General features: G+C 42.0%; 1 protein-coding gene across 12 annotated transcripts in view; it reads left to right on the forward strand.

Annotated features, from left to right (window-relative positions):
- Positions 1-21,312, forward strand: part of SPTAN1 (spectrin alpha, non-erythrocytic 1) — a 45,920-nt gene that overhangs the window by 23,287 nt on the left and 1,321 nt on the right. For 6 of the 12 annotated variants that reach the window (XM_041406424.1, XM_041406422.1, XM_041406425.1 and 3 more), the window contains 33 exons: positions 1,997-2,195; positions 2,763-2,867; positions 3,386-3,409; positions 3,758-3,793; positions 4,806-4,853; positions 5,184-5,275; positions 5,432-5,576; positions 5,690-5,871; positions 6,039-6,138; positions 6,268-6,465; positions 6,589-6,735; positions 7,239-7,342; positions 7,470-7,632; positions 8,115-8,129; positions 9,765-9,896; positions 10,230-10,367; positions 10,716-10,820; positions 11,031-11,239; positions 11,879-11,999; positions 12,145-12,266; positions 12,740-12,872; positions 13,261-13,359; positions 13,629-13,788; positions 14,010-14,086; positions 14,216-14,425; positions 14,661-14,957; positions 15,426-15,538; positions 16,356-16,373; positions 18,140-18,202; positions 19,454-19,508; positions 20,012-20,208; positions 20,590-20,643; positions 21,054-21,200. In XM_041406424.1, the coding sequence (XP_041262358.1) occupies positions 1,997-2,195; positions 2,763-2,867; positions 3,386-3,409; positions 3,758-3,793; positions 4,806-4,853; positions 5,184-5,275; positions 5,432-5,576; positions 5,690-5,871; positions 6,039-6,138; positions 6,268-6,465; positions 6,589-6,735; positions 7,239-7,342; positions 7,470-7,632; positions 8,115-8,129; positions 9,765-9,896; positions 10,230-10,367; positions 10,716-10,820; positions 11,031-11,239; positions 11,879-11,999; positions 12,145-12,266; positions 12,740-12,872; positions 13,261-13,359; positions 13,629-13,788; positions 14,010-14,086; positions 14,216-14,425; positions 14,661-14,957; positions 15,426-15,538; positions 16,356-16,373; positions 18,140-18,202; positions 19,454-19,508; positions 20,012-20,208; positions 20,590-20,643; positions 21,054-21,200 (4,008 nt within the window). The remainder of the gene's footprint in view (positions 1-1,996; positions 2,196-2,762; positions 2,868-3,385; positions 3,410-3,757; positions 3,794-4,805; positions 4,854-5,183; positions 5,276-5,431; positions 5,577-5,689; positions 5,872-6,038; positions 6,139-6,267; positions 6,466-6,588; positions 6,736-7,238; positions 7,343-7,469; positions 7,633-8,114; positions 8,130-9,764; positions 9,897-10,229; positions 10,368-10,715; positions 10,821-11,030; positions 11,240-11,878; positions 12,000-12,144; positions 12,267-12,739; positions 12,873-13,260; positions 13,360-13,628; positions 13,789-14,009; positions 14,087-14,215; positions 14,426-14,660; positions 14,958-15,425; positions 15,539-16,355; positions 16,374-18,139; positions 18,203-19,453; positions 19,509-20,011; positions 20,209-20,589; positions 20,644-21,053; positions 21,201-21,312) is intronic. The other 6 variants (XM_041406426.1, XM_041406429.1, XM_041406431.1 and 3 more) reach the window with 3 other exon arrangements.

Consider the following 21,312-nt stretch of genomic DNA (forward strand, 5'->3'; position numbering starts at 1 on the left):
CTCTGTTCCTCACAACCAGCTGCTTATCTTGCTGGGCACCTCTGCTGCTGCTGAATTGGTTCATGTTTATTCCATCACACTGGTTTGCTTACCAAAGAGGCTTTAGGACTCTCTGGACTGTTTTCCTTAAAAAGCATCTCCTGCATTTTCTGAGGTGCAGATAGAAATATTAGCTTGTTTATATAAACGTATATAAAATACATCTACCAAGTATTGCATCACATCTGAATGTCTTAAGAGTCTGGGAAGGGTGGGGCTGTCATGGTTTATCATATAAAGTAATATTCATGCTGGGTGCTCAAAAAACATTTATATAGGGTGATTATTCCTTAATTTTAACATTAACTAAATTTTGAAACCTGTGTTCATGTCTCCTGGAAAAGATATCAAGTTTGCATTATACTGGTGGAAGTTGCTGGGAAATCCAAAGCCACAGTGTTCATTGACTGTGCCTGACTTTTCATAGCAAATGTATTTCTTGAACATTACAAGTGACACTTTTATGTAAATCTCTCAAGTGTTGCAAAGCAACTCTGAGGTTAGGTTTGCTTCTGAAAGAGTTTTGCCCCAGATCCTCTATGAGCTTCACAAGTATTTAATACCTAATGCTGTTTGCTGAGGCAAACAGCTGCAATTAGGGCAGGCTTCAAAACTGTTTTCAAGTCAAAGTAGAAAGTTGGTATTTAAACCTAATATGTAAGATTCTTAGTTCCTTTCTAGCCACTCTTAAACTACAGTAAACAGGAAGCCACAAAGTCCCTGCTTCCATGGAAGGAGAGCTGATTTATCGCTTTGGTATATAGATATTATAGCCCAGGATACTGAGGATTTTTTTGAGGAGACTTTGTCATCTCTGAGCTGTTGGTTAGGAAAATGCTGCAGGATTGAACTCCTCAAGATGGGAGGTTGTGACTGCTCAGTATGTGGCCTTGTGCTTTGGGGTGGGAAATGAAAACAGCCCCATTTGAGGCACCTGCAGGTACCTCAGCAGTGTCTGGTATTATTTGATCGAATAACATCAGAAGGAATGTGCTTAATAATGAGAATCTATTGCTGCTGTTGATCACTGTGGTAGACCAATGTCCAAACTGATTCAGGATATAAAAGCCCTTCCAGATGCAGCTAAAATGTCTCATCTTCTGAAGACTTAAAGTAAAGTAAAAATGAGTATTAATAGTATGGTTTTTCTGAATGCAAGATTTAAAAAAACAGGCACTGTGCATTGCTAGAGAGATTTGTAACTCAGTATCAGTGACTGCAAAACTGCCCTTGGCTTTTTTCAGCAATAGCTTGGAAAAGTTCTTGTAGGATCATCTGTGTCTAGTTGATTACAAGGTGGTTTTAAATAACTGGCTGTGTTGTGAGGTTTAGTTGCCTGTGCAAACCATTTTAGAGATTTTTGAGGTTTCACTTTGTGTCTGTTCTAATGTAAAGGAGGAGTAATGTGACTCATGTTGAGAATGCCACAGATATAAAAAATGTACATGAAAGAGTTTCATGGATTTCCCAGTTGAATATAGGTGTGTTATCAAAGAATCATACCTTGTTTAAACATTCAGCAGATTTTGCACTGGAAAATGGCTAGTGGAGATGTTCATGTCCAAAAGCTGGGAGGCTGGTGGATTTTAATAACCTGATGGCAAACTTGATGTACTCTTGGAAAATATCTCTTGGCAAATAAGAGCCTGTGGAGTCATTCCTGCCCTGCAGTGATACTGTGGTTTAAGAGCCTACCCCAGGCTAGGCTGTTCTTTGGGTTTGCATTTGCCCAGTGAGGTGTTGCATGGGAGAGTTCTCATTTTGGTGTGCAATCCATGTGAAGGAGAGACATGGACAATCTTCATTCCCAGCTGCACATGAGTGGCTCATCCTGTAGTGGGACAGGGCATATGTTCAGGGATTCCCCATTTTTGGGGACCCCAGTACTTGAGAAATTCCTGTGTTTGGACTCTGTTCCATCTGACTGTTCACTGCTTTCCTTTCCTGCTTGTCCCAGGTATCACTCTCTCCTGGAACTGGGAGAAAAACGTAAAGGCATGTTGGAAAAAAGCTGCAAGAAGTTCATGCTTTTCCGTGAAGCCAACGAGCTCCAGCAGTGGATCAATGAGAAGGAAGCAGCACTCACCAGTGAGGAAGTGGGTGCTGATCTGGAGCAGGTGGAGGTTCTGCAGAAGAAATTTGATGATTTTCAGAAGGTATGTTGTGGTGCTGCATAATGTGTATGTTCATTTTGGCCTTTCCCTTCAGGCTTTCTGTTCATATATCCATGACAATTCCTCATAGCTGAGTAGGAAATATGGCTTTGATTGGACATAAAAGGTCCATAGAACGTATATATGAATTTTTTACTTCCTTTTGAGAGGATAGAGAATTCCCTATTAAAGTGTCTTCAGTTTGATTACATTCCCAGGTTGTTCCATGCTTCCCAGCTCCCAGAGAGCTGAAAATCTTTCAACACTTTGCAGTAGAGTCTGCCAAGCTTTAGAGGAATTTCAGTTTGTGTAAAGCATAGCCTTCAGCTAAGCTATTCCTATTGAAAGGGAAGATGCATTTGGTTTCCATCTGTAGAGTTATTTCCCTGAGATATGGGGGAAAAAAAAAATCTGGCAGCTGGGATTCACTGGCACAGGCTGTGTGGGAACTCAGGGTCACTGTGCTCAATTCCTGCTGTTCACACACTGGGCTCTCCTGGGGAGCCACCTTGTTCCACATGTTCTGCTTGGGTGAATTTTCATGCTGGGATGTTTCCTTGCTCTGTGTAGGATCTCAAAGCCAACGAGTCACGCCTGAAGGATATAAACAAGGTTGCCAAGGACCTGGAGTCAGAAGGGCTGATGGCAGATGAAGTACAAGCAGTACAGCAACAGGTGCTCTTTTTCTCTGCCTTATTCTAATCTAAGAAGCAAACGATTTTTCTCCTTTCTTTTGTCTGTTTTCTTTGCCTGGCATTGCAAGCTTTAGGCTGTTTTCTTGTGTGGCCATCCCAAGAAGACCTTTAGAATTATATTCTGTAATAATGCTAGAGCAAATTGTAGCAGCATCTAGAGCTTTTTCCTTTCTTTTCTTAGGAATGGAAAGTCTTTATAGTAATATTAAAAGTCATGGAAAATCCATGCATTACCTTTGCTTCATATAAATTTGAAATTTAGCATTTTTTTATTTGCAGGAAAATTGGTGAGGAATAGTAGGGAAAAAGAAAAATAGAGCACAATTCAGAGTGGAGGGAGTTTGTGGGTTTTCTGTTTTGGTTTGGAGTTTTTTTTGCCAGCTTTTTACATACTTGTGCTATAAATAATTTTATTCTGTGCCAACTAAGTATGAAGTGTGTTGGAAAAAACTTTTTCTGTTAGAAAATAACAAACTGTTTGTCCTGTCTCCTTTGCAGGAAGTCTATGGGATGATGCCCAGGGTAAGTGTTGATTTCTGAGGTGGATGGAGTGGCAATTGTAACAGGTTTGGGATGTACAAGGAGAAGTTCAGCCATACTTGTAGTTCATTTCCATGATGGAACTCACTAATGACTTTGAATGGATATTCAAAGATTATCTTATCTGTGATCCCTTTATTTGTGTCTTGCCCCACATCACAGATCTAAGCAAGCAGCATAACACAAATTGATACAAATACTTGCATGAAAAAAATGTACTTACTCTATTAAGGATCGAACAGAGAGATATTTTCAAGATTTTTTTACTGTATTCTGATAGTTTTAGATTCTGCTTCATATTTAAAGCTGTTTCTTCACATTTTCAAACAGGATGAAACTGATTCTAAGACAGCCTCTCCTTGGAAGGTAGGTGTCATTGCTTAGTAGCACACAAAAAGAAAATAAAACAAAAATTGCAGCATATCATCTTTTTTAAACCATTTGCTTCTCCTGCTTCTCCAGTGCCATAGAAATTCTCATCAGCCTGGTTTTTACTTCTCTGCTACAAAACTGTTTAGTTTTGAGCCTGTAGTATGAGGTTGATTCCAGTTTCTGGGCAGCAGATGTTGAATAATCCCTTGTTCACTCTGCATGAGTTCTTTGCTTTCTGCTTGCTACAACAAAAATGTTTTTATTCCTCAAAGTCAAAACCATTTATGTCAATACTCCTTTAGTAAGGAATATGCTGTATCCCATTAGTCATCTCCAGCTCATTTACTACAATAGTTAGAAGAAGCCTTTCTCCATTCATTAGAGGCTTACAATGAAGAACTGTCACCTGCCAAAGCACAGAAATATCTTAAATATTTTTAAAATTATCCAGCACTGTGTTTTCCCTTGCATTTCATTCCTGTGTTACATGTCTTGCATCCACCCTGTTAGACTTAAAGCTGCTTGTAATCTTCTAAGCTGTGTGAATGTGGGGAAACCAGGTTAGTATGCAATATTTTGACAGAAAATGCAGCCATGTTGCCAGGAACTGGTGACTTTTAAAGGTTTTTTTTTTGCAAATTACAAACATGTCCATTGAATTCTAAGAGTGTTATAGCAACTTAGCAAACTGAGATTTTGGGGGTTTTTAATTAATGTATTGCATGTTGCCTTTAAATTTCCTCCTCTTTGTCCTCATTAAGATTTGTTTGCTTCAGTTTACACTAACATGACAGTGCTTACTTGTGAATTCTGACTATTCCTACTCTGCTCTATAGGACCTTAGGAATTACAACAAATTATTCTTAATTGCTTTTGTAATTTACTTACATTGTCTTTCTTAGTGGTTTCTGTTTGGTTTTTTAAGGACTTTTTTTTTCAGTCTGGTTGTGCTTTTGGTTAGAGTTGATTTCAATGCTATATTTTTTATTTCTGCCTTTTCACACAGTCTGCACGTTTGATGGTACACACTGTGGCAACCTTCAACTCAATCAAGGTAATTCCACAACTTTCTCTTACCTGGTTTAGAAGTTGTGAACATTTTTTTACCCTCCTTTTCCATAGTCATTGTCTTTCATTAAGCTTTATAAACTCTTTTGAATCAATTTATTGAAAGAAGCATTAGTATATACAGCATTTGCTTCTCAAGTTATATCACTATCTTATATACGTAACATCATTTGGTTTTATAGCTCAGGAGAAACCCTTCAAATTTTTCTATTTAACTGAGCTATCTGAATTGTGCATTCTTCTGGAATGGAGCAGAATTTAGTAACCTTTACCTGTAGTGAAAGGCCAGTCTTGACTTTTTGCTTCCCCCATCCAGGAGCTGAATGAGCGCTGGAGATCCCTGCAGCAGCTGGCAGAGGAGAGGAGCCAGTTGTTGGGCAGTGCCCATGAGGTCCAGAGATTCCACAGGTGAGGGTTTTGTTTGGTCTTGACTCAAATGCTTTGTCTATCAATAATTGTAAAATATAGTGGGACCTGTTCTAAACAAATCATATTCAACCCCCCTCTTGTTCAGCAGAGGGTGGTATTTTAATTCTCTTTTTGCTGTTCCTTCCTTCAAATCAGAGATGCTGATGAAACCAAAGAATGGATAGAGGAGAAGAATCAAGCGTTAAATACAGACAACTATGGGCATGACCTGGCCAGTGTTCAGGCTCTGCAGCGCAAACATGAAGGCTTTGAGAGAGACTTGGCAGCTCTGGGAGACAAGGTGAGATTCTGAGGAAGAAAACCCAAAAGCTTTCTTTTTATCTACCAGAGATGATCAAACTATGGCACTTCTCTTTGTCTTCATTGTGTTCATTTCCTTCTCTGTAATCCTAGGTGAATTCTCTTGGTGAAACTGCCCAGCGTCTAATCCAATCACATCCAGAATCTGCTGAAGATCTCCAGGAAAAATGCACCGAGCTGAATCAGGCTTGGAATAGTCTGGGCAAACGTGCTGACCAGCGCAAGGAGAAGCTCGGAGATTCTCACGACCTGCAGCGTTTCCTCAGTGACTTCAGGTAGTGATGCCATTCCCCCTCTCAATTTGTTTATTATTAGTGGAGTGTACATGGCTTATTGTTCCACAGGAATATTTCTGTGAAGGGTTCAGAAAAGGACTGTACTCCCTGATGTGACTTATTTCAGTGGAGGGAGGGGAAAATTCCCTATTACTGTGTGTTCACAGGGACCTCATGTCTTGGATCAACGGGATCCGGGGCCTGGTCTCCTCAGATGAGCTTGCAAAGGATGTGACTGGAGCTGAAGCTTTATTGGAAAGGCACCAGGTATGTGAAAGATAAGTGTGTCATAAACATCAACAAATGTTTCTTTTTTCTGACACTTTCCAATTAGAGTTCCAAAAATAGATCAGTTCCAGCTCTGGTTATTGAGCAGCACATCTCTGCCCCTCGCAGGAACACCGCACAGAAATAGATGCAAGAGCTGGCACTTTCCAGGCATTTGAACAGTTTGGACAACAGCTTCTTGCCCATGGACACTATGCCAGCCCAGAGATCAAGGAGAAACTGGATATTCTGGACCAAGAACGGACAGACCTGGAGAAGGCCTGGGTCCAGCGCAGAATGATGCTGGACCAGTGCCTGGAACTACAGGTACTCTGCTGTAGTTTGGATAAGAAAAATAATTCCTCTATTCATTAAGAAGTTTATCATTTTATGGAGATAAAAGTGCTCTTGAGCTGTCTTGCTCATGCTTTGGATTTTTTGCCTTCCCAGCTGTTTCATCGGGACTGTGAACAAGCTGAAAACTGGATGGCTGCCCGGGAGGCTTTCCTAAATACAGAGGATAAAGGAGACTCCTTGGACAGTGTGGAGGCACTCATCAAGAAACATGAAGATTTTGATAAAGCAATCAATGTCCAGGTGAGAAGTGTAGCTGAAGTAAGGGGAAAATAGTTTCCTTTTTCTCATGTGAATCATTAGCAAAAGGAATTCTGCTATCTATGGCTTCTAAAGTTCAGTTCCAAATATTCAGCCACATGGAATTTGCTGCAGAAGTTTAGAAGCAGTTTGTGCAGATCAGGAAGTATTTCATTGCCTACAGACAGTGTAGAAATAGTGGCAAGTATTTGTGTAAATCCACTGATTTTAAATTACTTTTTCCCTTTATTTGTGGCAGAAAACTGCCTAGATTTATTCAGAGATCATACTGCTGAAGGTTTTAGCCCAAAAGATCCTTTTTTCCTAAATGCCACAGATGAAAAGTGTTCTAAGTTGAACTCTGCAGTCCTGTAGAAGAGAGACTTTCTTCATAGGGTCCCAGTAATGTAAATTTGAAGAAGATAAAAAGTCTTGTTCTGTAGACTGTGCTCATCATTTGACTTCAGGGAACCACAGTTCTGATTCATGGTTTCTGGTTTGAATAGGAAGAGAAAATTGCTGTCCTGCAGTCCTTTGCTGACCAGCTGATTGCTGCAGATCATTACGCCAAGGGAGTCATCGCCAACAGACGCAACGAGGTCCTGGATAGGTCAGTGCTGCCTGGGAGGAGAAGGCAGATGCCTGGAAATCCTCTTTAGGGATGTCCTGTAGCTGTTGAAGGTGATGCCTCATGTGGCTCTAGTGTTTTATTCGTTGCCTATGTCAAATTACTACAGGTGGCTTCGTCTGAAAGCTCAAATGATTGAGAAGAGATCGAAGCTGGGAGAGTCTCAGACTCTCCAACAGTTCAGTCGTGATGTGGATGAAATAGAAGCCTGGATCAGTGAAAAGCTCCAGACTGCAAGTGATGAGTCCTATAAGGATCCCACAAATATCCAGGTGAATGTGGTTCTTGGCTTAAAAATCAGAATATCATTGTTAACTTTGCAAGGCCTGCTCTTCTAGTTCGAAAATCTCAGGAATTCTTGTTCAGAGATGACAGAATAGTGCATCATGTTGGACATGTTCTCCTTTCAACAAGGAGAAAATGGAAGTTACATTATGCATGAAAGGAGACCCAAAATAGGACTTGGTTAGTAATTATTCATGCCTATAATTAATTATTCATGCATATAATTAATAAGATATGTGGTATCTGCAGCAGAAAGTTTCCTAAAGAAACCCAAGTGGCTGTTCTGTCTCTCTCCCAGCATCTAGACAATAAGGAAAAGGAATTCTTGGGTCTCAACTCTTTTACATTATAAAATGTGAAATCTCATTTATTTTTCAGTATTAAGGAATAAAGTTACCTCTTATGTTTTAATTCTGGTTTATGAAGTAGTATGAATGCACTGAACTACTTCTCTCAATCTGTTTTATAGCTTTCCAAACTGCTGGTAAGTAGTTTGGACTAGCCTGGTATGTGAATTTATTTTCTCTGTATAAGCTTCTGTGTAAGCCCAAGCTCTGGTTGCTGCTCCATCCATCAGTTCATGCAATCTCTTTGTTTTCTGTTAGTTCTTGACCTCCATCCAGGTACAGCTGTTGATCCTCGTCCTATGGGTGTGGCTTTTTTGTTAATTCCTATTCAGCACCATTTATTTATGTATTTGTTTTGCAGGTGTTCTGCATGATCTGTTTAATTTATGCTCCATTAATGATGTAGTTTAGGCTTTTTTAGGAGTTAGCCCATAGGAAAATGGGGATCTGTCCCCTTTTTCAGAAATTTGGCTGTTTGGTCATCACTTGTGATGATTTAACACAGGGCATAATGTCAAATCCGTGAGCTTGTGTTTGTAGAATCAGATGCTGAAGATGGAGGATTCAGAAATTGATAGAACTTGATTGGCTTAGTTCTTGCAAGAGCACAGAAGGGAATAAAACAGAAAGAACATTCCAGAAAAAGAGATGTACCAGATGGAAAGCTGACAGCACTTGTAAGAATCCAAGAAGCGGAGTAAGATGAGGTTATGTGGAGGGAGAAGATAGAACAAAGGAAGGAGAAGCTAACGAGTAAGAAATGAAAGAATAATTTGTCACTTCAGAGTGTGGTACATTAAATTACTATTTTTTTAACTGGGAAAAAAATTATATTAAACTAGAAAGGCTTTTTTGCAATTTGTTGTCATGGTAATTATATGGAGATATACAATTGGCAGCTTTTAAATTGCATTTTCCAAGTTGGTAGATCTAGCTTTGAAGGATATGCTTCCCCAAATGCTTTGAAGGATATGCTTCCTCAAATCTCAGGATTTGGGGTTTACAGTTCCCAAAATGAAGCAGCTCATGCAGAATTTCTCATACCAGCGCTATAGTATTTTTCCTTTTTTATTTTTGATCTAACATTTCCTTTCATCCCATTCTCTAGGACACTCTCTACCCATGTCCACCGTCACTAGCATTTCCAGTTTATACTTGCAAATTCTGTCTTGTCACTTTTGTGCTGTTGTCATATTCGTGGTGGGTGGATGGATCATGGATCCATGAGAGCTGCACACTTCTTCCCACACCAAGGCTCCTGTTGTTCTCATGGTGCTCTCAATTTGGCAGAGAAAAATTCTTACTAAATAATTCAGTTATGTCTTTATAGAATCTTTTGGCTGTTAATTCAGTATTTAGCTATCTATATATAATGGGGCTGTGCATGTCTAGTATCAAAACTCTGCAGAAAGCAGATAACCTGGAGCAGTGATTTCTGTTAATTACATATAGATTAGAAAGGGAAGTAGGAATTTGTGTAATTACTGTAGGAATAGAAAGGATGATCTACTCTACTCAGGGTATGTGTAATTGCTGCTTTCAAAGGGCTGCATTGAAAACTAGGAATCTTTACTGCAGTAACAGCTCAGCTCAGTGCCAGGTCAAAATTTGGTGGTTTCTCAGGTAATGAGTAAACACTGGAGCGAGCAGTAAATACCCTACGCAGAGAGAACTTCAGCTCAGCCTGTGCACAAAGCTGATGACCACCCAGCCCATGAGAACAATGGGGGAGCCCTTTGTGCAGAGCCTGAGTGTTGGGTTTGTCCTTGCAGAGCAAGCACCAGAAGCACCAGGCCTTTGAAGCCGAGCTCCACGCCAACGCCGACCGCATCCGCGGCGTCATCGACATGGGCAACTCCCTCATCGAGAGGGGCGCGTGCGCCGGCAGCGAGGACGCCGTCAAGGTGGGCACCTTCGAGTCCTGCTTGGCTCTGCTTTCAGCAGTGTTTTGGTAACTGAGGCAGGACAGTGTCCCTCTAGAACAAATCTTGCTTTATAGAAGATTTTGTATTTCAACTGCACAGTGCAGATCAGGTGAATCATTCTGCTTTGGCCTCAAGGAGGATAAATTTTCTGTCCTCTGATTGAGGTGTAAATTATAGCTGGGCAGCTCAAAATAGTGACTCTAACTTGCATACCTGGGATCAACAGCCACACTTCCACCATGTTCTGGTTTTGCACAGAACTTCTTTATGTTTCATTTGTGACATTTGCTTATCTTTCCCACTTTTTGACAGGCACGCCTGGCTGCCCTGGCTGACCAGTGGCAATTCCTGGTACAGAAATCAGCAGAGAAGAGTCAGAAACTGAAAGAAGCTAATAAGCAACAGAATTTCAATACTGGCATCAAGGACTTTGACTTTTGGCTTTCAGAGGTAATAAGATGGGAGTTCATTACTTGCAAAGCATCTTTTTTTTCAGTTTTTATTACCTTTGCTGATGTTAGATTTTGTGGAGCGCTGTTTACCTTTGAGCAAGTCTAGGTTTATTTTAAAAAAAATGTTATTACTAGTAAAATTCTTGTGTATATGTTATTAGTTACAAACAATAAGATATGAGAAGAAGCAAATTTTCATGGAACCTTTTGGCTATTAAACAGGTGACAAGGTAAAGGTGTAATAGAAAATCGAGAAATAATTTGCATGGTTTTACAGCATTATAATTTCAAGGAGTTCATGAAACACAATTTGTTCTTCATTCCATGTTTCCTTCTCTGTCCCTAGGTGGAGGCTTTGTTGGCATCTGAAGACTACGGGAAGGACTTGGCATCTGTTAACAACCTTCTGAAAAAACACCAGTTACTGGAAGCTGATATATCTGCTCATGAGGTATTGCTTACCCTTTTAGTTTTGGAAGATAAATCATAGTCATAAGCAATTCTGTAGGTACAGCTCCTGATACTGCTGCAGTCACAGACTTGTCGAAATGTGGTTTTTAACAAAACCTGTGACTGCGAGTCAGATTCTGATTTTCATCCTGACATAATGAGCACAGAAACAAGCTCTGAGCAATCCCTGCTCTCTCCCCTCTGTGTCCAGGACCGCCTGAAGGACCTGAACAGCCAGGCTGACAGTCTGATGACCAGCAGCGCCTTTGACACGTCCCAGGTGAAGGACAAACGCGAGACCATCAACGGGCGCTTCCAGCGCATCAAGGGCATGGCCAGCGCCCGCCGCGCCAAGCTCAACGAGAGCCACCGCCTGCACCAGTTCTTCCGTGACATGGACGACGAGGAGTCCTGGATCAAGTGGGTGTTTGGGAAGTTCTGGGCTTGCCAACAACACTCATATTTTTTAGTGTGGCTTTAGAGCTGCCTTCCAACAACTGTGCATCTATAGGAGTCCAGAAAAACTGCTTTGGGTGGGGTTTCTTGTCTGCAGTTTTCTTTGGTCTAATCCCAGTAAGCAGAAAAACACTGTTTAGACTCAGACATTTCATTCTAGTCTTTTTCGGAATGCTCCTACCAAAAATTCAAACCTTTTTCAGTTTCAAGTACTTTCTTGATTCTAGCCAGTTGTTGTCATTAATCAAATGGCCTTTTGACATTGGTGTTAGTACCTCAGGAGGAAGGAAACATGAGGCTGATAGAAATTATTCAAGTTAGAGCACTTCTTTTGTGATGCTTTTAAAACAAACAAAATTTGGACAACTTTACAAAAGACATCTATATTTTTAAAAAGAAAACAGTACAGAGGAATTCTGTTCTTCAAAGATAAATGATGGGCTCTCTGTCACCTTCTTTTCCTCACACAGGAATTTGCATCCAAGATCTTTGTGCAAGGCAGAGCAGTTGTGTATCGAGGGGTTTTTTTTGTTTCCTTTGTTACCTTGGACCTTTAGAATTAATTTTCATATTTTACCTTTCTCTCTTCTGTGTTGAATTTAGAGAGAAGAAACTGTTGGTTAGCTCAGAGGACTATGGCAGAGACTTGACTGGTGTGCAGAACCTGAGGAAGAAACACAAGCGCTTAGAAGCAGAATTAGCTGCCCACGAACCTGCTATCCAGGTAAAAGCCTCTCCCCGTGACAGATTTCTCTATAAGCAGCACCTTTCTTGACTGTGGAAGAGATGAAAGCCAGCAGTAGTTTTGCTGGAACCCAAACAATGCACATGAGGAAGGCAGGTAATGTTCCAATAATGTTTCTCTTTAGGGTGTTCTGGACACGGGTAAGAAGCTTTCAGATGACAACACAATTGGAAAGGAGGAGATACAGCAGAGACTCGCTCAGTTTGTGGATCACTGGAAAGAGTTAAAACAGTTGGCAGCTGCTAGGTATGAATTTCTGTAAAATTCAGTATTAATTCAAAGTTACAGGGACTCATAATGATCAGATTTATACAATTTCAGGGTATGAGTTATTAGGAATATGATGTAACAGCATCTATCACTGATCACAGACTCTACAAGTCTATACAATCTTCCTCAGTAGAAGCAGTAGCCTCTTTTTGAGGTGTATGTTGTGTTTAGCCTTTTCTTGCACCAGTTGGAAACCACAGGCTTGCAATTGGCTGGCTTTAATCCACTACCAGGAGATTTTTCCTGATTACAAAGTGTTGGGAGAGAGTTTGCTCCAATCCTTTGGCAGCTGCAGGCTTTGTAATCCAAGGAATTCCTGGAGCTCCAGCCATGGCTGCTGCTGGAGGAGTGAAGTGTCAATGATAAGGTTCAGGCTCTGCACATTGTTTTTAGATCTTACATCTCAATGCCATAAAGCAACACTGACTAGTTTTACCTTCCCCACCCAGGGGCCAGCGTCTGGAGGAGTCTCTGGAGTATCAGCAGTTTGTAGCAAATGTTGAGGAAGAAGAAGCCTGGATCAATGAGAAAATGACTCTGGTAGCCAGTGAGGATTATGGGGACACACTTGCTGCTATCCAGGTATGGAGGAAGTTGTCAGCACTTTATTGTTGCATTACTGTTGATTACAGCATAACAAACCTTTTCTTTAACTGTCTTTACAATGTAGAGGTTGTTTGTTCCTTCTGAAGTCCTACATTGTAAAAAATGTAAATCCACTTTATAAAAGCATTCCAGTAATATTACTTCCTAAAGAAATTACTTTTAGTTTGATGTAGCTTTGTATCTCTTGACCTCTGATTGGAAGTCAGTCTCAGTTTCCTTTTGTCCACAGAAAACCAGTACGTTGTGCTAACCAGCTAAGATTAATTTTTGACAGATGTTTATGCTAACTGATTTATAAAATGAATTACTTTTTAATAAATGGTGAAAAATTATTTTTAGAAGTGCCTGTGCCTTGTATTTGCAGGGCTTGCTGAAGAAGCATGAGGCATTTGAGACTGATTTTACTGTCCACAAGGACAGAGTGAATGATGTCTGTGCTAATGGAGAGGATCTCATTAAAAAGGTGAGCATGAACTAGGAAAGAGAAACCTTCAAAGGTCCCCCAGGACATCTTCATGTTACAGTACACTTGCTCTTCTCTGTCATGGCTTTGAAAAGAGCTCTTACTCATTTTTTGTGGCTGAGTACGCTGTTGGTGTTTTGCTTTCAAAGCTGTTTCTGAGACAGCATCTTTTAGCTGAAGTCCTTGCTCTGTCACCAACGTCCTGAATGCCTCAGATGACTTTAACATCATACAGGATGGCTATATTTTTTTTCCTCCCTGTCACATAGAACAATCACCATGAGGCAAATATCACTGCCAAGATGAAGGGGCTCAGAGGCAAAGTGTCAGATCTGGAGAAAGCAGCAGCTCAGAGGAAAGCCAAATTGGATGAGAACTCAGCCTTCCTCCAGTTCAACTGGAAAGCAGATGTGGTGGAGTCATGGATAGGTATGTTCTGTACAATATTTGGTCACAAACAAACCTTAAACTCCTTCATTTCCAAAGGTCTCCAGTAGCTCCTCATGTGCTGTTGTAACAAGCAGACTTAAGCCCAGAGTAATCAGCAGTGTGTGTCCCTGCTTTATGCCTTTGTAGTAACCTGATCTGGAACAGAGGGAATGTTTGAGATGGAGAAATTACATTTTTGCAAAATTTGTTTCATTTTCCAGGAGAGAAGGAAAACAGTCTGAAGACAGATGATTACGGACGTGACCTCTCTTCAGTGCAAACCTTGCTCACCAAACAGGTCAGTGCTGATGCTGCTGCCACCCCACCAGCTGAACTCTTGTGAACACAAGAATCCATGTTTGAAATATACTGGAAAGGCTAAATTAAAATATCATCTCAAATAGCTTCTATTCTTTTAATGCTTCAGGAAACGTTTGATGCTGGACTTCAGGCTTTCCAGCAGGAGGGAATTGCAAACATCACTGCTCTGAAAGACCAGCTGCTCGCAGCCAAGCACATCCAGTCCAAGGCCATCGAGGCCCGGCATGCTTCCTTGATGAAACGCTGGAATCAGCTACTGGCTAATTCTGCTGCCAGGAAAAAGAAACTCTTGGAGGCTCAGGAGCACTTCAGAAAGGTGAGTGGCCAACAATGGGGCTACAAAAATGTAATTGTGCACTTGATAAAAAAATACACACTTGCAACTTCTGTAGCTTGTTCATGCTTTTGCAACTAACCATTTTGGAGATCCTGGAGAATTAACATAAGAATTTCTGAGATGCTTGCAAGGCAAATTCTTGCATGTTCATTCCAAATGAGCTCATACAGAGTATTTCCATTACTGAACAACTGGGTTTTTTTCTCTTTTCAAGGTTGAAGATCTGTTCCTGACCTTTGCAAAGAAGGCCTCTGCCTTCAACAGTTGGTTTGAGAATGCTGAGGAGGACCTGACGGATCCTGTGCGCTGCAACTCACTGGAGGAAATCAAAGCCCTGAGAGAAGCTCACGACGCTTTCCGCTCCTCGCTAAGTTCTGCCCAGGCTGATTTCAACCAGCTGGCAGAGCTTGATCGCCAGATCAAGAGCTTCCGTGTGGCCTCCAACCCCTACACTTGGTTCACTATGGAGGCTCTTGAAGAAACCTGGAGGAACCTGCAGAAAATTATCAAGGCAAGTCAGTGAGGGAAAGAGTCTCTTTATATTTTATGACCTTTTAGTCATCCCTGGAAGTTGTTCTCTGAGATAATGGGTGCAAGAGTTTGTCACCATAATACAGTCAAAATATCTCAAAATTCCTGAGCAAAGATAAATTGCCATTAACTATAAACTTGTGCTATTGTCAGTTGTTCTCATGGTTTTCCATTTGGCTCTTCCAAAGGCAAGACACATGTGTCTCACTTCCTAACTGTAACAGAAATTTAACTTCTCTGCTATGCAGTGAAGCAACTGCTAGTTCAATTGCAGTTCACAGGATTTCAGTTCTGAATTACCACCTGAGATGCTTTTCTCTAGGTATCCAGGACACTAAGCATTCAATTTTGTTTTGAGGCTCAGAAGTGTGCTTTTAGTTTTTGCTTTCTGTTACAGGATGAGACCAAAACCTTAATTTCTCTGAAATTACTGTTGTTCATTTCTCAGGAACGTGAACTGGAGCTGCAGAAGGAACAACGAAGGCAGGAAGAAAATGACAAACTGCGTCAGGAATTTGCTCAGCATGCCAATGCCTTCCATCAGTGGATTCAGGAGACCAGGTATGGTTTGTCTTTCCAGGACGTGCCCTTAGAGAATGCTTTAGGTAGTATTTGTGTTCATCCTCCATCTCTTTGGGCTGTCAAAGTTGTAAATGTCTTCTACTGAAAAACAGCGCACTGGGACTTGTCCATTCCCTGCAGCTGGGATTTGAGGGAGGCCCCAGTAGCTACAGGGGAAAGGAAAGCCCTGGAACACTAGCCTGCAAAAATGTTCCTATTTCTGAATTACTTTTCCTGCAGTAATTCCAGTTATCCAGGACTTAATTTTCTTCCAGTTATTCCTGAACTAGGCTGTAGCACAGCTGGGGAGGTGGAGCACAAATAGCTCCAAGCAGACTCTGAAGTGCCAGCAGCGTTTCTGTTAATGCCCCTTTTTTTATTGAGCAGTGTATTGGGAATCTTACTGGAGTTCAAATAGAAAAAGAAGATGTGAAAAGAGCTTAAAATTTTGTAATCATTTCCCTAGGCTACAGTCTACTAATAATTTTCTCTAAGGAGAGGGAGTAAAGATGTAACAACTGTGTTAGAAATAAAAAGTCTCAAGGTTGAGCATTGCAGGTGCCTGCACTCAGTCAGTGCTGTCAGCAGCTCTGACAGGTTCTGGCTGGGGGTCAGAGGAGGTGAGTTCTGTTCTATGTAACCCTATGATTCTCTCTCTGTGTGTTTACAAGTAGTTCTGTATGTGTCTTCATGAAATAATGAAATATAAATATGATTTTTAACTTTTTGATGTTTGCTTCCCACCCAAATCTGTATCCCTCTCTTACTGTCTTGTCTCTGTCCTGCTGCCTGATGTTTGGATCTTCACATTCTACAGGACTTACCTGCTAGATGGGTTAGTATTGAATTTTGTATCTTTCAAATTTTGCTGATGTATTCTGCTCTGTGTGTTTTCTCCTGTTGTTACATCGCTTGTGAAAGCTGTGCTCAAACCCCTCTTATTTAAAAAGAGCAACCTTTTGCTGAGGTGCACAGACACAGGAAACAAGATTTTGGAGTAGTGAGCTATAAACCAGTAGAAACATAACAATCTCCTAGTCAAAAGCAGGATTACCACAGGCAGCCACTGGCACACCATGGAATTCCTGACTTTTGCTCTTGCTTTCTCTGAGGGCTTGCACAGGAAAAGGCCCTTAAGTTGAGAAGATATATGAGAGTGTAGCTCCTTTCCAAAGGCAGGCTATTCTGGCATTTCTAGTTTTTCAGCTTAAGAGATTTGCCTAGTGCAATAAAACATTTGACCATAACTGTTTTGAGAAGAATGAAATCTCCAAAGTTTTGATAAGGAGAAGGGAAGATTCTTACAACATTTTGCTGATATTACATGTCTTAAAACTCTTTAGTTTGCAAATATGAACTGCACATTTTTAATCTGCTGCAGAACCACGGCCCACACAGATTTTAGCCTTGATAGGAGAAAACCAACCTTCCAACATGAATTGAAGAAGCTACTGGAATTTGCCAGCAGTTTTAAGCCCACTCTGTGTCCACAGCAATGGCTCCTGATGAGGATGCGTGCTGGCCATTTGTCTGGAAGTGGAAAGGAAATAATAGGATCTTTTAATGTTTTCAGACTACCAAAGCCTCTGCAAATGTGTCTGCCCAGTTAAATTCCTTCAGCAGGACGAGTCTCAGCACAGTGGAAGCTTTGTGATAAGTTGTGATGTCAAATGCCAGCAGTCTCTTGGCCAGGGCAGAGGCTGTGTGTGAGCCTGTGCTCAGGGCTGGAGGAGGCCAGGGCCTTGCTCCTAAAGAGAAAGCTTTTCCTAATAGAAGGATGGAATCTTCACAGATAATTCTGCTGCTTAGTTGCTCTGTAATGATCACAGTCTCTTGTGTTCTGCCAGACCAAAATAGTTTGCCCTGGTTTTGTTGTACAGTTTAACAGAACAGAGCAGATTTTCCTGGAATGGGTGCTGGATTCCCTGCTCCTTTGTCAAGTAGTGATGTAGATTAGTTCTGGTGTCCAAGAACGAGTGAACAGAAAGGAGCCATTCACTGAAAGACGCAGGGTCAGAGTTAGAGATCCTCATGCCAGGCTCTTTTGTTGAACAAATTACCAGAGGGCTGCTGATATGCCAGGCAGAATTTGTCCCTAATTCTCTGTGAATAGATTAAAAACATGGATTTAGTTCCAAGAGGCACTGGCTGTGCTTAGCCTGGCTCGATGAGAGGGAAGGCAGAGCTTCAGGGAAAAGTCAGGAGAAGAGCTGCCATGCACACTCCTTGCTTTGCAGCTTGTGCATGCCAGCACTGCCTGAGAGAGGTGTTCTTGGGGGAAGGGAGGAAGAACAATTTGGAGATTAGGAAAAAAAAATGCTTTTAAACAATCTGTAGATGAGCTAACTGCAAAATTTCAGTTTGTCTCTCACTGAGACTCACTTATTTGTGATTTACATGAAAATAATAACAGTTTATTTTTGTGTATGTGCAACCAGCATTTAAATAATTTTCTCTCATTAAGTACTTGCTTGTGTTTGCTGCAAAGCAGTGCTGGCTTGGAGTGTGGCTCCACTGCAGTGGCCGTGTTTTGGTGTGTTCTTTCCTCTGTTCTTTCTTTCTTCCTTTTTGGAATTTACTTGGTTTCTTTCCTTTGACTAGCATAGCATATCGTCGTGTCATTCGTGTCTATCAGTATGAAGTTGGGGATGATCTATCTGGAAGGTTTTTTCCTCTTATTTTCTTACCTCACTTTGGTTTTCAAACGCACTTGTTAATTCCAAGGCTCGCTTTCCTTCCAACTAACTTTCACGGCTTAGAGATGCTTGGAGGTTTGTTTCCCTGTTGGTTCTTTCCACGGTTGGTTCCCAGCTTCCTGCTCAAGGCTCTGGGCGTGCGCTTCATCTCTAGGCAGGCGTTGAGTCTGAGCCTTAACCCTGTGGTGAGAAACACCCAGATGTTTGGTGCATTTTCATTGCTACAGAGTGATTCAGCACTTGAAATCCCCATTCTCAAGAAGCTCAAAAACATGTGGGAAGACAGAGTCCAGTGGGGATGAAAACCTGGTTTTAGTGACTGAAATACCAGAGATTCAGGTTTCAGGAACTTTAATACCCCAGAGTCAGAGGACACCCCACCTGCACAGCACCCAGACTCACTGTCCATGTCTGGGTCGTCCAGTGCGAGCTCTCACCGTACGTGTTGGAAGGACAGAGATTCCCAAACACGGCTGCTTAGAGATTGCTTGGGATCTTGGGGTGGGGGAAAAGCAGCATCCAGAGACTGTCCATAGCTAGTCTGTATGAAGGAGATCTCGGAGCCCCTGGCCACTGTGGGGACCTGCATGTAAAGCTCAGGGTGGAAATCACTGGGCAGAGTGGCTGAACCTCAGCTGCTCTGGGTGCAGCATGGAGAGGTGGGGTGGGAAAGGCACCTTTCCACCAGGCACTGCTGAGCAGCAGAGGTCTGTAGCTCTCTGCAAGGATTATGCCACATTAAGGTTACTTTTCAACCAAACCAGTAGTTCTCACCATCTTTTTTTACCCTCATTTTCCCCTTTGTAACACACCTTTGTAGAGCTCCTGTACCTGACTGCAAATACAGCCCATCCCCAGTGACTCACCTGCAGTTGGTGTGTGTGGTGTGTGCTGGGCACGGGGCAGGGGGGTGGGACTGCACTAAATTCTAATTCCATGAGGTCCAGTAAAGCGGGTGCTTTGAGTCTGGCATGAAGTGTGGCTGCTGATCACGTTGCCTTTCAAATGGGGCTAGAAATTAACTATTTACAGAAATAAGAATCAGACAAAATGTACAGTGTCAGTCTGAAATAGGATGAGTCAGAATAAACAAAACACAAAACCAGTGTATAAATATCTGAAAGGATTTTTCATTTCAAGGAAGGACTGTTAATTTCAAGCCCCACATGCCATTTTTTTATGAGATAAGTGCCTTCTCTCACTGTTGTTTTGTGTTTAGGTCATGTATGGTGGAGGAATCAGGAACACTGGAGTCGCAGCTAGAAGCTACTAAAGTAAGTGATGGGCACCTATGGATAAAACAGCATTTCCAGCTGGCTTGGGAACTCAGAGTGGGAAGGGAAATGCATGGAATTGTGTGGGAAAATCTTCATTTATTTTAGACATTTATAATACTGAAGAGACCTCTGGGATTATCTGTTTACATATCTGATGTCTGCTTACACCGCAAGCCATTAAACAACACTGATGTAGTTTTCCATTTTTTTCCTTTTTCCTAAAGGAGGTGGGGTAGGGCAGAGAGGATACAGTATTTTTAGCACATTTCCTAATAAGAAGTTTTTTAGTCTCCAGAACTGCTTTGCAAGCTCTAGTTTGCAATAGTGAGCATGAAGATGAACATTGCTCTGAATCTTATTTCACAAATCCCAGCATGTGGACATAAAGTCCTAGGAGAAAAAGGATAACCCTTCCCCCCCTGCCAGCCTCTGTTCTAACTTTAAGTTGGAGGTTTTTTTGGTGCTCCATGATTTCTCTCCTCTTTGCTCCCTTCTCACAGCGCAAGCACCAAGAGATCCGAGCTATGAGGAGCCAGCTGAAGAAGATTGAGGACCTTGGAGCAGCCATGGAAGAGGCACTTATCTTGGACAACAAATACACAGAACACAGCACTGTGGGGCTGGCACAGCAGTGGGACCAGCTGGACCAGCTGGGGATGAGGATGCAACACAACCTGGAGCAGCAGATCCAAGCCCGGTACTGCCTGGCCCATGTGTGGTTTGAAGTGTCTGACTGGGGTAGGAGGAAAGACAGGAGCCACAGCTGCCCATGCCTGCAGCCAGCCTTGCATGGTCTGTGCTAAAGTCTCCTGTGCTCAGAACAATGGATGCAGTGAGCTTGTGCATCCCCACCACCTCCCAGTTCCCTTCAGAGGGATGAAGTGAGCAGTTTTGGAATAGCTCCTGTTGGCCATGAGCAAGGGTGGGATCTTAGCAGAACGGTTTTATTCTGTGGAATAAGTGTGTACAAGTGTTCCCAATGGAATGGCTGCTTGCTCCTTTGTCCTCACCATGTGGTGCAGCTGCTGGACTCAGAGCACCACAGCTCAGGAACTCAGCTTTGCTGCTTCCTTTTCAGGAACACCACTGGAGTCACCGAGGAGGCCCTGAAGGAGTTCAGCATGATGTTCAAGTGAGTTTCAAGGAACACAGGCCAGAGGAAGCCTTGGGAGATATTTCTGGCACATGGACAGCTCCTGTTTGCAGGATCCATTTGTGGCTCCTTTGTTGTCTGCCCCACTTTGTGCTGAGCTGCTCCATTTTCTGCCAGAGGGCAACAGCCTGCAGCCCCTGCTGCTGACAGTGCCAATGCATTCCAGCTGGGAATACAGCTGGGGTTTTGTTGGTGGGGAAGGGGTGATTTTTAAGCAAAGTTAAGAATTTGTGCATGTTTTTCATGTATGCTAGATAAAACTATTTATTGATACAAACTCATTTGTACAGAATAGGGGCTGGTTATAACCTTGATCTAGTTTTCAGCTCACTTTACAGCTCTCAGGACTCAATAACTGACACACGTGGATTCTGGCTTTATGTTTTTAGGCACTTTGACAAGGACAAATCTGGACGACTTAACCACCAGGAGTTTAAATCTTGCTTGCGCTCTCTCGGCTATGATCTGCCCATGGTTGAGGAAGGAGAGCCAGACCCTGAGTTTGAGTCTATTCTTGACACTGTAGATCCCAACAGGTGAGTTGGACCTTTCTGTACTGCAAAATACATGGAGGTGTTGGCTGGGGAGTTGGCTGGAAGGTCCTTCACAGGCTAAGAGCCTTGGCTGTTTTTACAGTCACTCATGTGA

The sequence above is a fragment of the Onychostruthus taczanowskii genome, unplaced genomic scaffold (genome assembly GCF_017590055.1).
Source record: "Onychostruthus taczanowskii isolate IOZ18803 unplaced genomic scaffold, ASM1759005v1 scaffold25, whole genome shotgun sequence".
NCBI classification, from domain to species: domain Eukaryota; kingdom Metazoa; phylum Chordata; class Aves; order Passeriformes; family Passeridae; genus Onychostruthus; species Onychostruthus taczanowskii.